The sequence below is a fragment of the Scyliorhinus torazame genome, chromosome 11 (genome assembly GCF_047496885.1).
Source record: "Scyliorhinus torazame isolate Kashiwa2021f chromosome 11, sScyTor2.1, whole genome shotgun sequence".
Classification (NCBI taxonomy): domain Eukaryota; kingdom Metazoa; phylum Chordata; class Chondrichthyes; order Carcharhiniformes; family Scyliorhinidae; genus Scyliorhinus; species Scyliorhinus torazame.
The window spans coordinates 231,334,798-231,352,311 of record NC_092717.1 but is presented as its reverse complement, the minus strand read 5'-3'; the positions used below and the strand labels follow the sequence as shown (position 1 = coordinate 231,352,311).

At 48.0% G+C, this 17,514-nt stretch overlaps 1 protein-coding gene across 3 annotated transcripts in view; it reads left to right on the top strand.

Moving 5' to 3' along the window:
- The window catches only part of fam210aa (family with sequence similarity 210 member Aa), an 18,756-nt gene extending 1,855 nt beyond the window's left edge, over positions 1 to 16,901 (top strand). For all 3 annotated transcript variants that reach the window (XM_072468434.1, XM_072468433.1, XM_072468435.1), the window contains exons 2-4: positions 3,324 to 3,843; positions 7,355 to 7,466; positions 16,198 to 16,901. In XM_072468434.1, coding sequence (XP_072324535.1) covers positions 3,368 to 3,843; positions 7,355 to 7,466; positions 16,198 to 16,431 — 822 coding nt within the window. In that variant the 5' untranslated portion in view covers positions 3,324 to 3,367 and the 3' untranslated portion in view covers positions 16,432 to 16,901. The remainder of the gene's footprint in view (positions 1 to 3,323; positions 3,844 to 7,354; positions 7,467 to 16,197) is intronic.
- The last annotated feature ends 613 nt before the right edge of the window (positions 16,902 to 17,514 follow it).

Sequence of the window (17,514 nt, the reverse complement as noted above, 5' to 3'; positions counted from 1 at the left end):
GTCCTGGTGGAAGGGGAATGGGCATGGTGTGGGACCTGGGGGAAGGGGAATGGGCATGGTGTGGGCCTAGGGGAATGGGCATGGTGTGGGGCCTGGGGGAATGGGCATGGTGTGGGGCCTGGGGGAAGGGGAATGGGCATGGTGTGGGGCCTGGGGGAAGGGGAATGGGCATGGTGTGGGTCCTGGGGGAAGAGGAAAGGGCATGGTGTGGGGGCCTGGGGGAGTGGGCATGGTGTGGGGCCTGGGGGAAGGGGAATGGGCATGTGTGTGGGCCTGGGGGAAGGGGAATGGGCATGGTGTGGGGCCTGGGGGAAGGGGAATGGGCATGGTGTGGGGCCTGGGGGAAGGGGAATGGCATGGTGTGGGGCCTGGGGGAAGGGGAATGGGCATGGTGTGGGGCCTGGGGGAAGGGGAATGGCATGGTGTGGGGCCTGGGGAAGGGGAATGGGCATGGTGTGGGGCCTGGGGGAAGGGGAATGGACATGGTGTGGGGACTGGGGGAAGAGGAATGAAAACGGGGGGACCTGAGGGAAGGGAAATGAGGCGGGATGTGGGTGAATGGAAAGGAGAGGGTGGGGGAATGCACATGAGGATATGGAATTAGGCGCGTTGGAGTGTGGGGGAATGAGCGTGGATTGGGGAATTGGGTGGGATTAGGGGAAATGAGAGATGGTGTAATGGGCAACAAGGATGGTGGGGAAGAGGAGAATGGGGCGTGGGCTGGGAAAATGAGAGGTGGGAAAAGGGCGAGATGGGGGAATGAGGGGTGGAAAGGGGGAATAAGGGTTGGGGGCTATGAGGATTGTGGGCAGGGGAAATTGGGATGAGCTGGGAAGGGGGATAAGTGACATTCAGCAGGTTTAAGAAAATAGACTAATGTATATAATTATTGTCTAGCTTGTGGACGCTTACCTCAGTCTATTCAGTTCTCCATCTGCTTCTGTGTTCTGCACCTTAAGGAACAGCAGATTCCGCTGCCAGAATTAGATGAAGTTGCCTGGGAGGAGATTTCTGTGGTGCATAGACCTGATGGGCCATGTAAATGCATGGCCTAGATTTTACAGCATGTCCACTTAGCATGTTTATTCCTTACCCTTCAGCTGGAAAACATTTTGCCCAATATGTGATCTGATTAACAAAGGCAATCAGCACTGACAACAGCTGGACTGGTCATTTATTGCTGCTTGTAGGTCAATGCAATGTGCAAGTTTCTTTGCTGAAGAGAGTGAGCACACTGCAGAAAGATTTATTGGCAATTGGCACATTGGAATATGGGCGGCACAGTAGCACGGTGGGTAGTACTGTTGCTTCACAGCGCCAGGGTCCCAGGTTCAATTCCTGGCTTGGGTCTCTGCCCGTGTGGAGTCTGCACGTTCTCCCCGTGTCTGGGTGGGTTTCCTCCGTGTGAAAGAACAATAAAGCACAGGAACAGGCCCTCTGGCCTTCCAAGCCTGCGCCAATCATGGTACCTGCCTAAACCAAAACCGTATGCACTTACGGAGTCCGTATCCTTCCATTCCCATCCTATTCATATATTTGTCTAGATGTCCCTTAAATGCCACGATCGTACCTGCTCCCACCACCTCCCCAGACAAAGAACAAAGGAAAGTACAGCACAGGAACAGGCCCTTCGGCTCTCCAAGCCTGCGCCGACCATGCTGCCCGTCTAAACTAAAATCTTCTACACTTCCGGAGTCCGTATCCCTCTATTCCCTTCCTATTCATGTATTTGTCAAGATGCCCCTTAAACGTCACTATCGTCCCGTAAATCTGTGGCCGCTAGTAATTGACCCCTCTACCCTGGGAAAAAGTCTCTTGACTATCCACTCTGTCTATGCCCCTCGTAATTTTGTAAACCACTGTCAGGTCGCCCCTCAACCTCCTTCATTCCAGTGAGAACTGGGGCTGGTTTAGCACACTGGGCTAAATCGCTGGTTTTTAAAACAGACCAGGGCAGGCCAGCAGCACGGTTCAATTCCCGTACCAGCCTCCCCGAATAGGCGCCGGAATGTGGCGACTAGGGGCTTTTCACAGTAACTTCATTGAAGCCTACTTGTGACAATAAGCAATTTTCATTCATTCATTTAATTTTCAGAACAAACCAAGTTAATTCAACCTCTCCTCATAGCTAAACAAACTAAGTTTATTCTACCTCTCCACATAGACAGCGCGTTCCATATATTTACCACCCTCTGTGTAAAAAAAACTTGCCTCGCACATCTGTTCTAAACTTTTCCAAACGTACTTTAAACCTATGTCCCCTAGTACTTGACTCTTCTACCCGAGGAAAGAGCATCTGACTATCCACTCTGTCCATGCCACACAATCTTGTAGACCTCTATTAGGTCGGCTCTAACCTCTCCTCATAGCTAATGCCCTCCATACCAGGCAACATCCTAGTAAACCGCTTCCCCTCTCCAAAGCATCCACATCCTTCTGGTAGTGTGCCGAACAGAATTGTACACAATATTCCAAATGAAGCCTAACTAAGGTCCTGTACAGCTGCAACATGACTTGCCAACTTTTATATTCAATGTCCCGACTGATGAAGGCCAGCCTTCATTGCCTTCTTGACCAACTTATCCACATGCTTTGCCACTTTCAGTGATCGGTGGACTTGCATGCCCAGATCTCTCTGCCTGTCAGTACTTGCAAGAGTTCTACAATTTATTCTGTAATTTCTACATGCATTAGACCTTCCAAAGTGCATTACTTTGGCAGATGGAGTTTAATCCGGACAAGTGTGAAGTGCATTACTTCACACTTGTCCGGATTAAACTCCATCTTCGATTTCTCCGCCCAAGACTCCAACCAGTTTATATCATCTGACAGTCCTCTTCACTATCCGCAACTCCACCAATGTTTGTATCGTGCTCCGGTTTCCTCCCACAAGTCCCGAAAGACATGCTGTTAGGTGAATTGGACATTCTGAATTCTCCCTCTGTGTACCCGAACAGGTGCCGGAATGTGGCGACTAGGGGATTTTCACAGTAACTTCATTGCAGTGTTAATGTAAGCCTACTTGTGACAATAATAAAGATTATTATATCCTGAGGATATGAAACACAATCGGGAGAGAACTATCACTGGCTCATTATTAAAGTCCGTCATTTGATTTTAGTACCTGGTAGGAATGTGAGCCCCAGGTTCCTATGTACAAGGTATCATATGTCTGCAGAGTTTAAAGGATTGTGCTTATTAATATGAAATAAAATAAGAGCTCAAGTGCATTCTACTGAATGTTAAGAATGTGGAGATAGGTGTAAAGTGGTATAGTCAAAGAGTGAGAAATCTTTTTCTAACACTTCCCGGTTTCTTTCCAGTTTTTCTTCACTGGGCCACAAATCGAGAGACGGACAAGTTAAAAATGCAGCGGTACTTCCTTCAGGCCATCCTCTGGCACTCGAAAGAAGCTTGCCATGCCCGGTCATGTGCCACACTCCTGTTCCCAGCTACCTGTGGGAAAATGCCCTTTCTTAACGCACACAGGGGGCAACTCCTGCATTTGTCACGTCCAGTCATTACCTCTGAACAGAGAAGGCCAAATCTGCAGGATGGACCACTATCCACAAACCAGAAGGGCATTGGGCAGGAACCCAAGACTTTGTCAGAGAGTGACCAGCAGCATGACACTTTGTCGGACTCTGTGCAGAAAACATACTTTTCCAACACAAAACTGAATCAAGAGGCGACCGCTGTGGAAACAGATCCCCTCCAAGACCCATCCATCGGCCTTTTTCAACGATTCAAAAGGACATTCAAACAGTACGGGAAAGTCCTGATTCCAGTACATCTTTTGACATCCACTATATGGTTTGGTGCATTCTATTATGCAGCAATGAAGTAAGTAAGTTACACGTCATATTGACCTGGTTTTAAGGTTTCAGAATCCTCATATTGCCTCTGGTACCTTTAAAACTGTCCACTGGCGACTGACCTTTCTGTCACTGGAAACAGTTTCTCCTCATTTACTCTTCTCAAATTTTGCATACCTCTCATCTTAGCCATCTCTGTTCTAAGTAGAATGACTCCAGCTTCTCTCATCTCTACATAACTGAAGTCCCTGATCCCTGGTGCCATTCTGGTAAACCTCTTTTGCACCTTCCTAAAACGTGGTTCTCGTGATTGGGAACCAACACTCCGGGGGCTCAGATGGTAGCACTTTTGCGTCTGAATCACAGGGTTCCCGGTTTAAGTCCCAACTCCAGGGCTTAAGCACAAGAATCAAGGTTCACACTCCCAATGCAGTATTGAGTTAATGCTGCATTCTCAGAAGTGCTGTCTTTCCGATAAGTCATCAAACAGAGGTCCCATCTCCCTTTTCAGGTGGATGTAAAAGATTTGGGGGGGCAGGGCAGTCTCCTGGCCAATATCTAACCCTCAATCAACATCACATTTAGGAACATTATCTGGTTGTTTCTGTATTACTCATGGGAGTTGCTGTGCACAAATTTGACTGCCATGTTTCCTATATTGCAACAGTAACTACACTTCAAAAATGAACATCATTGGCTGTAAAGCATTTTAAAACATCTGTGATCCTGAAAACAAGTCTCTTCTGAAGTCTCATGTTTTATGAAGGATTAGCATGGCTTCCATCCTCTTGTGCTATTTTTACTCTATTCATGAAGCCAAGGATCCCATATGCATAATAAATAGCCTTCTCAACTTGTCCTATCAAACATTAAGATTTACTTACACACACCAACGCCATCTTATTCCTGTGCCTACTTTAAAATTTGACTATCGATAAAATTTCAATAAAGTTGTTCAGTCGTGTTGACAAATTATGATCTTCGTTGCTCAAGTTGAGGATGGGGTGGCAAGAGGGTGAGACGTGGCATCCTTAACCCTCATGTGTATCAGGGAAAGGACTGAAACTACCTCTCTCTTGTACTGTCAATTGCTACAGCTCTACTGTGTTCCTGCCATCCATCTCCTCCTGGGACCCTTTTTCATCGAATCCCCACAGTGCAGAAGGAGGCCATTTGGTCCATCGTGTGCACACCAACCCTCTGAAAGAGCCCCGCAACCCCCACCCACTTGCACATTTTTGGACACCCAAGGGGCAATTGACCATGGCCAATCCACCCAAGCTGCACACCTTTGGATTGTCGGAGGAAACTGGAGCCCCTGGAGGAAAGCCACGGGAAGAACGTGCAGACTCCACACAGTCACCTGAGGCCGGAATTGAACCCGGGTCTCTGGTGCTGTGAGGCAGCAGTGCTAACCACTGTGCCACCGTGCCTCCCTTTTTGAGCCCTCCATCACATTCTCTTTTCATGTTGCCTTAAAGCATTTGAGGATAAAGGTACTCAGCATTCCTAACATGTGCCAGACTAACAGATGGAAAATGTCAGGGTGGGGCGTGCGGTTTCTCTTAAGCATCTGGCATACGCCAGCAGCACGCAACAGGAAATCCACCCTTAGGAGTACTTGGTGAGCTGTTGGAGTAGAGTTTGAACTTGCTGTTGAGGGGCCTGCCCCACTCTTAGTCGCAGTTTCTGCAACAGGCAGGTGATGGCAACATCCGCTTTACACAAAAGCAGCAAGTTGTAAACCTGCCACATAGTCTTTAATCAGCCCAAAAAAGCAAATTACCGTGACTCAGTAAATTCAGTTACCCAAGTTTTATATCAGAAATAAAAATATGGAAGTGACTTTTAAAAAATTCTAAGCAAAGAAACCACTTTTAAAAATATAAGTCCTAAAGATAAGGCAAGGTGAAAATGCTTGCAAAATCGTTTTGAATAATTTGACGGATTCATCAATTTGTGACATTGAAAGTTGAAACAAAATGGGTAACAATGAGATAAATTTGCATCCAAACACATGAGAAATAATTAAATGGCCTGCAACAGTAACATTTCATATTTTACAAGGTTTATGGTCCTCCCCTCCACTGTACTATTTTCCAGGAGTTGTTACAAGAATGGTATTGCTGGATGATACCAATAAAACCACTTAAGTGTGGAAGCTGCACTGAATGAAGCAAAACAAAATCAAGCAATTCGACCTGATCTATATTCACGCACAATATTGGTGTTTGTTTTGAGGGTGAGGGTGGAGGAACGGGAGAAAGAACAAGAGAGAGAGGAAGAGGCTTACTTGCATGCAAGTGTATGAAACGTCTCATTAAAATGGCCAAGCATTCTTTGGTCTTTATTTTCTTTTTAAAACTATGATTTGAAGAAAAACTTCGATTTTGAATTTTAGTTTGTTGCTGTTGCATCCTTCTGTTCAGGAAGGGGTGTTTTCTTCCAGGATTGGAGCTGCTTGGTTTTGAAGCAACAGCAGAAACAGTGAACTTCAGGCTCCCCTGCTGCCTGCCCCAATTAACATTTCTCATGTTTTTCCGACCTGGTTGCTTGTGGTCTTAACACTTTTTATCTTTAGCTCTGTACACCACACCTCTTTAATTAAAACCCAATTATTAATCATGTTTTGGGCAATGTTCCAGTTGGTTGGGCTATCCGCTCAAATGTCCAATAACTTGCTCATTAAAGCATTGCAAATCGTTTTCACAATCAAAATTCATTTTTTAAGCTGCACATTGGTATCACTGATACACAACACCAGAATCTGAGCTTGTGCCAAATGTTTCCTGTCGTGTGACCTACTGTAGGTCAGGCACTCTGTGCACAAAAGGAGACCAATTAAAGGGATAGGCATCTTCTGCACAGTCTAGAGAACCAAAATAAGGCATAGTTCACCACCCTTGTATATTTCCCAGTGAGACTGCTAGAAAGAGGAAGAGAATTTTTTTTAAAAAATGAGTCATGTTTCAAAAAGTTGGAGCAAATGTGTTTGGTAGCGTGTTTGCACTGCAGTGAACAAAGAACAAAGAAAAGTACAGCACAGGAACAGGCCCTTCGGCTCTCCAAGCCTGCGTGGACCATGCTACCAGTCTAAACTAAAATCTTTTACACTTCCGGGGTCCGTATCCCTCTATTCCCATCCTATTCATGTATTTGTCAAGATGCCCCTTAAACATCACTATCGTCCCTGCTTCCACCACCTCCTATGGCAGCGAGTTCCAGGCACCCACTACCCTCTGTGTAAAAACCCTGCCTCGTACATCTCTAAACCTTGCCCCTCGCACCTTTAACCTATGCCCCCATGTAATTGACCCCTCCACCCTGGGACAAAGTCGCTGACTATCCACTCTGCCACTCATAATTTTGTAGGCCTCTATCAGGTCACCCCTCAACCTCCGTCGTTCCAGTGAGAACAAACCAATGGGTAGCTTACTGCTATTTTCATTTAGTGAAGTCATAGTTAAAAATAAAATAGTCTTTTTATTCTGAACAAAGCGCATCAAATGCTGAAAAAACCCTTCTGTTTTTATTTCCAGAGGTATGAACGTGGTTCAATTTCTTGAATATATAGGAGCACCGAAGGGCATCATACATATTCTGAATAATTCTCAGGGTGGAAATGCACTGACTGCTTATGCTTTGTATAAGGTGAGTGTGTTGAATTGAGCTGGACTTTGCATTGCTGGTGACATGATCTGCAATTTTAAGATTTGGGGGAAAGAAATCAGGCTAGTGTTTGAGTTTCAGCCTGTTACCTGAGCATGATCGGAAATAATTTTAATCCGTAAGTGACTGGGCGAATAAAGTTTAATACTGATCGATGCAATTTCTACGCGGTGGAAGAAAAGAAGGTGATACAATTCACATCGGGAAACTTTAACAGGTGCCCAAGAGTGACAGTAATTTGCGGATGATGATGAGAAACCTAGAAGAATTGTGACCTGTCAGGAGGGTCGTGTAGAACCTCAAAAGGATATGTATAAATTAGTGGGATGGGCGGACAAGTGGCAGATGAAGTTCAATGCAGAGAAATGTGAAGTAATTAATTTTGGTAGGAAGAACATGGAGAGACAATATAGAATAAAGGGTACAATTCTAAAAGGGGTGCAGTAACAGGGACCTCGGTGTATTTGCATAAATCATTGAAGGTGGCAGGAGAGGTTGAGGGTGCGATTATTAAAGCAAACAGTATTCTAGGCTTTATTAATAAGGGCATGGAATACAGGAGCAAGTTGAACTTGTATAAAACTCTAGTTCTGGGTGCCACATTTGAAAAAATGTGATGGCATTGGCGAGAATGCAGAAAAGATTAATGAGAATGGTTCCATGGATGAGGCAATTCAGTTATGAAGATAGACTGGAGTGTTAGGACTGTTTTTTGTTTTGTGGAGAAGCAAAGACCAAGAGAGAATTTGATAGATGAATTCAAAGTCATGAGGGGTCCAGACTGAGGAGAGAGCTGGCTAAATCGCTGGCTTTGAAAGCAGACTAAGGCAGGCCAGCAGCACGGTTCAATTCCTGTGCCAGCCTCCCCGAACAGGGGCCGGAATGTGGCGACTAGGGGCTTTTCACAGTAACTTCATTTGAAGCCTACTTGTGACAATAAGCAATATTCATTCATTCATGAAAGGATCAGGCAAAAGGAGGAGAAGCAACATGTGGAACAACGTTTTCACTCAGCAAGTGGTTAAAGTGTGAAATGCACCGCCTTCGAGTGTGGTGGGGAGGCAAGTTCAGTCGAGGCATTCAAAAGGGAATAGACTTATGTGAAAAGGACGAATATGCAGGGTTACAGGGGAATTGGTTGTTTGGAGAGCCGGTTCAGACACAATGGGCCGAATGGTTGCCTTCTTCACTGTAACACTTCTGTGACGAGACATAATAAGGGTGAATCATAGCTGTAGCCCAAAGAGCAGATAGCAGACAATCGTTCTAAAGAAGTTATGATTTTCTGTCATTAGTAATTGATTCCTCCGTAAAACTCAAAGGATTAATTTATCCCACCTGGGGACTAAATCCCATGCTGGGGGCAGGAATGTGGAATGTTCCCTACTGCGGAGGCCACTGGGAAAACCCACCAAACTTTCTGGCCCCAACTTTGTTAATTATGTGACCAGGTATTGTACGCCATATTCTTTGTCAGGGGAGACCTGATGGCGAATAGTCCACTGTCCTATCCAGGTGCCATATTGAAAAAGGCACCCAACATCACTGACCCACTATTGAAGAAAGACAGTGGCTCTCCAGGAATATTCTGAGGCTGGAAGATAGACACCCTCCAGGATACCGAACCTGGAAGCTCCACCTGCAAATGCTCCCCCCACCCACTGCCATGGTGTTCTGGGGCCCAGGGTTGCTGGGGACCTCCATCCTGCTGTGGAGAACGTGGCGTGGGAGCAAGATTCCAGTCCGGTATTTGTTTGCATGCCATTAGCAGGATGGAATTGTGTTTCACGCTGGCCTCCAGTGGGTCTCTTGATCCACCAGGGTCGGTTGGCACCACCAGAGGAACTCAGTGGAAATTTTTTAAAATAATGTTTATTAAAGTTTTCACAAAATATCAACAACAAAATGTAAAAGGAACCCAATAGAATTAAATACAAAACAAAACAACCCTGTGCCCCCCCTACCCCCATATATAAATAATAAATTAACACCCCAAATTAACACACAGCAAATATAAACACCCCCTCAGATCCCCCAGTATAGACAAACAAAAGTAAAATAGACCCCCCCCCCCCACCCCCCGTTGCTGCTGCTGACCATTGTCTACTGTTCTGCCAGGAAGTTCAAGAACGGTTGCCACCGCCTGAAATACCCTTGCACCGATCCCCTTGAGGCAAATTTCACCCTCTCCAATTTTAATAAACCCCGCCATATCGTTGATCCAGGATTCCACGCTTGGGGGGCCTCGCATCCTTCCACTGAAGAAAAATCCTTCGCCGGGCTACCAGGGACGCAAATGCCAGAATACCGGCCTCTTTCGCCTCCTGCACTCCCGGCTCCCCTGCAACCCCAAATATTGCGAGCCCCCAGCCCGGTGTGACCCTGGATCCTACCATCCTCGACACCGTCCTTGCTATGCCCTTCCAAAATTCCTCCAGCGCTGGGCATGCCCAGAACATATGGGTGTGGTTTGCTGGGCTCCCTGAGCACCTAACACACCTGTCCTCACCCCCAAAAAACAGCTCATCCTTGTCCCGGTCATGTGTGCCCTGTGCAGCACCTTAAACTGTATGAGGCTGAGCCTTGCGCACAAAGAGGAAGAGTTCACCCCCTCAAGGGCATCTGCCCACGTCCCTTCCTCGATCTCCTCCCCCAACTCCTCCTCCCACTTACCTTTCAGCTCCTCCACCGAGGCTTTCTCCTGCATCACCTGGTATGTTGCCGAGATCTTCCCCTCTCCAACCCACACCCCCGAGAGCACCCTGTCCTGTACCGTGCGTGGCAGCAGCAGCGGGAATTCCACCACTTGCCGCCTGGCAAACGCCCTTACCTGTAGATACCTAAAGGTGTTCCCCGGGGGGCGCCCGTACTTCTCCAGCGCACCCAGGCTCACGAACTTCCCATCCACAAACAGGTCCCCCAACCTTCTTATCCCTGCCCTGTGCCACCCCGAAAACCCTCCATCTATTCTCCCTGAGACAAACCGGTGGTTCTCCCGTATCGGGGTCCACACTGAGGCCCCCACTTCCCCCTGTGCCGCCTCCATTGCCGTTAGATTTTGAGTGTAGCCGCCACCACCGGGCTTGTGGTATACCTCATTGGAGGGAGCGGCAGCGGCGCCGTTCCCAGCGCCTCCAGACTCGTACCCTCACAAGACACCGTCTCCAGCCTCTTCCATGCAGCCCCCTCCATCACCCACTTGCGCACCATCGCCACATTGGCGGCCCAGTAGTACCCACAGAGGTTGGGCGGCGCCAGCCCCGCCCCCCATCCCTACTCCACTCCAGGCACACCCTTCTCACCCTCGGAGTCCCTCGTGCCTACACCCCGTTATGCTCCTCTTGACCCGCCTAAAGAAGGCCTTCGGGATAGGAATGGGGAGGCACTGGAACAGGAACAAAAACCTTGGGAGCACCGTCTCATCTTGACTGATTGCACCCTACTGGCCAGGGACAGCGGCAACGCATCCCACCTCTTAAACTCCTCCTCCATTTGCTCCACCAGCCTCGTGAAATTAAGTCTATGCAGGGCCCCCCAGCTCCTGGCCACCTGGATCCCCAAATACCTGAAGCTCCTCTCCGCCCTTTTTAGTGGGAGCTCGCCAATCCCCCTCTCCTGGTCCCCTGGGTGAACCACGAACAACTCGCTCTTCCCCATGTTGAGCTTGTACCCTGAGAAATCCCTGAACTCCCTGAGGATCCTCATTACCTCCGGCATTCCCCCCACCGGGTCCGCCACATATAGCAGCAAGTCGTCCGCATAAAGCGACACCCTATGCTCCTCCCCACCCCGCACCAACCCCCTCCAATTCTCGACTCCCTCAGTGCCATAGCCAGGGGTTCAATCGCCAGTGCGAAGAGCAGGGGCAACGGGACACCCCTGCCTCGTCCCTCGATGCAACCAAAAGTACTCAGACCTCCTCTTGTTCGTGGCCACACTCGCCATCAGGACCTCATACAACAGCCTAACCCACCTGACGAACCCCTCCCCAAACCCGAACCTCTTCAGCACCTCCCACAAGTACCCCCACTCTACCCTATCAGAGGCCTTCTCAGCGTCCATCGCCACCACTATATCCGTCTTCCCCCTCCCTCGCCGGCATCATAATAACGTTCAGGAGCCTCCGCACATTTGCGTTCAACTGCCTCCCCTTCACGAACCCGTCTGGTCTTCATGGATAACCTGCGGCACCCAATCCTCAATTATCGTGGCTAAGACCTTCGCCAGCACCTTGGCATCTACATTTAACAACGAAATCGGCCTGTAAGACCCACACTGCAGGGAATCCTTGTCCCGCTTCAGGATCAAGGAGATCAGTGCCCGGGACATCGTCGGGGGCAAAGCCCCCCTCCCGTGCCTCATTGAAGGCCCTAACCAGCAGCGGGCCCAACAGGTCCACATATTTTTTGTAGAATTCGACCGGAAAACCGTCCGGCCCCGGTGCCTTCCCCGCCTGCATGCTCCCTATTCCTTTGGCCAGCTCCTCCAGCCCAATCGGGGCCCCTAATCCCGCCACCAGTCCCTCCTCCACCTTCGGGAACCTCAATTGGTCCAGAAAGCGGCCCATCCCTCCCTCCTCCAGTGGGGGCTCGGACCAATACAGTTCCTCATAAAAGTCCCTGAAGACCCCATTGATGCCAACCCCACTCCGCACCACACTCCCTCCCCTATCCTTAACTTCCCCGATCTCCCTAGCTGCGTCCCGCTTCCGAAGCTGATGCGCCAGCATCCGGCTTGCCTTTTCCCCATATTCATAAACCGCCCCTTGGGCTCTCCTCCACTGCGCCTCCGCCTTCCTGGTGGTCAACAGGTCGAATTTGGCCTGGAGGCTACGCCTCTCCCTCAACAGTCCCTCCTCTGGCACCTCCGCGTACCTCCTGTCTACCCTCACCATCTGCCCCACCAGCCTCTCCCTCTCCCTCTGCTCTCTCCTCTCCTTGTGGGCCCCAATGGAGATCAGCTCTCCCCTAACCACCACCTTCAGCGCCTCCCAGACCATCCCCACTCGGACCTCCCCGTTATCGTTGGCCTCCAGGTATCTTTCTATGCTTCATCGGCTCCAGCAGGTCCGCTTTGAGCTCCCTGAAGCAGTGCTGGATAACCTCCTGCTGCTCCTGTGCCCACTGCATCCACACTGTCTGGTCCCCGCCCGCCGCCATCTTGCACTTCTTCCCTCGCACTTTCTTTGGGTTCACCGCCACTTTTTTTAGTCGCCCCGCTCCTGGTCCAAGCCATACACTGTCGGGGGAATGTTGCAGTCTTCTTCCCATACCGAGAAATGTCGAAAAAATGCCGTTGGGGCCCTGAAAAGAGCCCAAAGGTCCGTTCCAAGCGGTAGCTGCCGAACGTGCGACTTAGCTCTGCATACCGGAAGTAACTCAGTGGAAATTCACTCCAGTTTCGAACTGATTTTTGGACTCCCCCCTTCCCGCATTGAACCCACTAGGAGGGGCTAAGGAAAATTCCCCCCAAATCTCAACATTACATTCTACACTCTCCAATGTGACACCCCTTTACTACTATCTGGGGGCTTGTGCCAAAATTGGGAGGGCTGTCTCACAAGCTAGTCAAGCAACAGCCTGGCATTGTCATACTCATGAATCATACTTTACAGATAATCTCCCAGGCACCACTATCACCATTCCTGGGTATGTCCTGTCCCACTGGCAGGACAGACCCAGCAGAGGTGGTGGCACAGTCGCAAGGGAGTTGCCCTGGGAGTCCTCAACATCGACTCTAGACCCCATGAAGTCTCATGACTTCAGGTTAAACGTGGGCAATGAAACCTCCTGCTACTGTTTTCCACCCCTCTCAGCTGATGAATCAACACTCCTCCATGTTGAACACCACTTGGAGGCAGCACTGAAGGTGGCATGGGAACAGAATGTACTCTGGGTGGAGGACCTAAAATGTCTTATCACCCAAGAGTGGTTCGATAGTACCTCTACAGACTGAGCTGGCCGAGTACTAAAATACATAACTACTAGACTGGGTTTGCAACAGGTGATGAGGGAACCAACAAGAAGGAAAAACATACTGGACCTTATCCTCACCAACCTGCCTGCCGCTGATGCATCTGTCATGACTGTATTGGTAGGAATGACCACCACACAGTCCTTGTGGATACAAAGTCCCATCTTCACATTGAGGATCTCTCCATCGTATTGTGTGCCACGGCCACTGTGCTAAGTGGGATAGATTCAGAACAGATCTAGCCACTTAAGACTGGGCATCCATGGGGTCTGGTGGGCCATCAGCAGCAGAATTGTACTCAGCCACAATCTGTAACCTGGCATATCCTCCACTTTACCATTACCACCAAGCCAGGGGATCAACCCTGGTTTTATGAAGATTGCAGGAGCAGCACCAGGCATACCGAAAGATGAGGTGTCAACCTGGTGAAGCTGCCATACAGGCCTACTGATAGGCAGAGCTAAGTGATCCCACAACCAATGGATTAGATCTAAGCTCTGCTGTCCTGCCACATTCAGTCGTGAATGGTGGTGGACAATTAAACAACTCTCACTGGAGGAGGAAGCTCCACGAATATCCCCGTCTTCGTCGATGGAGGAGCCCAGAACATCAGTGTAAAAGACCAGGCTGAAGCATTGACAATAATCTCCAGCCAGAAGTGCCACATGGATGATCCATCTCAGCTAATTCAATTCATCCTACGTGATATCAAGCCTGAATGGCTATGGACCCTGACAATATTCTGGCAATAGTAGGTTTGTGCTCCAGAACCACTCCCCTGGCCAAGCTGTTCCAATAAAGCTACAACACTGGCATCTACCTGGCAATGTGGAAAATTATCCAGATATGTCCTGACAAAGGGCAGCATGGTGGAACAGTGGTTAGCACTGCTTCCTCACAGTGCAGGGACCCGGGTTCAATTCTAGCCTTGGGTCACTGCCTGTGTGGAGTTTGCACATTCTCCCCCGTTTGCGTGGGTTTCCTCCGGGTGCTCCGGTTTCCTCCCACAGTCCAAAGATGTGTAGGTTAGGTGGATTGGCCATGTTAAATTGCCCCTTAGTGTCCAAAAGGTTAGGTGGGGTTACTGGGTTACGAGAATAGGGTGGAAGCATGGGTCTAATTAGGGTGCTCTTTCCAAGGGCCAGTGCAGATCTGTACTGTAGGGATTCTATGAAATCCACATCGGCCAATTACCGCCTTATCAATCTACACTCAATCATCAGTAAAATGATGGAAGGGGTCATCAACAATGTTATCAGATGGCACTTGGTCACTCAGCTCCTGACCTCATTACAACCTTGGTTCAAACATTGACAAAAGAGCTGGAGTCCAGAGGTGAGGTGAGGATGACTGCCCTTGACATCAAGGCAGCAATTGATCAAGTATGGCATCAAGGAGCCCAGCAAAACGGGTCAATGGGAATCGGGTAAAAGTCTCCACTGGTTGGAGTCATACCTAGCACAAAGGAAGGTCAGCCATCTCCATACCGGACATCACTACAGGAGTTCCTCGGGGTACTGTCCTAGGCCCAACTATCTTCAGCTGCTTCATCAATTACCTTCCTTTCATCATAACTTCAGATGTGGGGTGTTCGCTGATGATTGCATAATGTTCAGCACCATTCATGACTCCTCGGACACTGAAGCAGTTCACATGCAAATGCAGCAAGACCTGGATAATATCCAGGCTTGGGCGGACATGTGGCAAGTTACATTCGTGCCACACAAATGAAATGAAATGAAAATCGCTTATTGTCACAAGTAGGCTTCAAATGAAGTTAGTGAAAAGCCCCTAGTCGCCACATTCCGGCGCCTGTTCGGGGAGGCTGGTACGAGAATTGAACAGTGCTGCTGGCCTGTCTTGGTCTGCTTTCAAAGCCAGCGATTTAGCCCTGTGCTAAAACAGCCGTGCCAGGCAATGCCAGAACGAAAGCGAGGATCTCCCACTCCTTGACATTCAATGGCATTACCATCGCTGAATTCCCCACTGTCGACATCTGGGGGTTACCATTGACCAGAAACTGAACTGGACTAGCTATATTAATACTGTGGCTACAAGAGCAGGTCAGAGGCTAGGAATCCTGTGGTGTGTAACTCACCTGACTCCCCAAAGCCTGTCCACCATCTACAAGGCACAAGTCAGGAGCGTAATGGAATACTCTCCACTTGCCTGGATGAGTACAGCTCCAACAACACTCCAGCTCAACAACATCCAGGACAAAGTAGCCCACTTGATTGGCACCCCTTCCACTAGCATTTACTCCCCCTACCACCAACGCACAGTGACAGCCGTGTGTACCATCTACATGATGCAGTGCAGGAACTCACCAAGGTTCCTTAGACAGCACCGTACAAATCCACAACCACTGCCATCTAGAAGACAAGAAGATACCATCCCGACTTGGAAATATATCACCGCTCCTTCACTGTCGCTAGGTCAAAATCCTGCAACTCACTCCCTAACAGCACAGTGAGTATGTCTACACCACACGGACTGCAGCGGTTCAAGCAGGCAGCTCATAGACAATTTGGGATGGGCAACAAATGCTGGCCTAACCAGCGAAGCCCATATCCCATAAAAATGAATTTTAAAAAAATTTACACTGATCAAAAATAGGAGTTGATTTTTCTTTAAATTTCTGACCAACAGTGTTTTTCAGATTTTCATCTTTACAAGATCTGACTTCACAAGCCTTTAGAACTATTGTAGATTAATATTTTTGTTTAATTTTCTTTTATAGCTTGTCACACCAGCCAGGTATACTGTAACATTGGGAGGAACGTCCTTTGCAGTTAAGTATCTACGCTCCCGTGGTTACTTACCAACACCCCCTCCAATGAGAGTGTACTTGCAGGATAGAATGGAAGAAACCAGAGAGCGATTTTCAGAAAAAATGGAGGAAACAAAAGAACTGCTTAGTGAGAAAATACAAGAAACCAAAGACATGGTCTCCTTCAGGAAAAAGAAAGAATAAATCTGTGGAGGACCAGCTGTTAAAAATCTGAAAATATCGTCCACCTCTTTGAATTTCAAAGTCGAGATACTTTGTGCATACTTTATGAAGTACCACTCTGTAACTTCTTGGTATCTCAGAATTGCCAATGGTTTGTTGTGATATCCGGCACCGTTGAAACGGTTTCTGAAACAATTAGATAATTTTGAGTGGAACATTTTAATAACTTGGGAGGAAAGGGGGTAACAGAAAAGTGGACTCGCGACAGATATCCTGTGTTTAATGGTGTCAGTAAAGGAAATTCAGTTTATCATCCTCGAGTTGCTAAATAGGCTGGCTAACATTAGAGCCTTTCAAGCGAGTTCCAAACTCTGTATCGCCTTTAAAAAGGTTTGTCACTGAAATGTCTACTGAAACAGACCTGTTGTGTGTAATGTGACAACTTTTAAAAATAAAATTAATCACTTCCGATGTGAATTGTACAAAGATAAGTGGTCACATTTTGGTGATTTATTTCAGTATGGCTGTACATGTTAATTACTGAATGCTGGCACTCTGCAAAGTTCCCTGAGCAATTAAGCACTGATGACCTACACAAGTCTTTACTGAAAAAAGGGACACTGCCCCACATTAACAAAAAATATATTATGCATTATGTGATAGAACACTCCTGCTCTGTAATTCAAGGGTACAAATTCCATGCTCGTGGAACAGGGAAGGTATGGACCACTGAGGAGCTGGAGCTCGGTTGATTCTCCATTGCAAGGCTTTCAAATTCTATTTTGTTTCCTTGAGTTTGGTAATTGGAGGTTTTATCTTCACTCTTCCTAATAAACTGGAAATATCTGGTACAAATAAATGATCATTAAACTGAATTTTGGCCTTACCAAAGCCAACCTTGAACAGCTGTAAAATATGACATTTGGGCGTTGGGTTTGTGAGATTACCCTCAAGTGTACATAGTAATGTACTTGCGCTAAATCAACCGCCTGTTTTGAAATTCAGTCTTTGGCTCTTGCTAAAGACCCAATTGTTTGCAGTTGGATTGTGAATTCCACCTAAAGGAAAGTGAGACTCTAATGATGTATCAATTATTTAACCGAG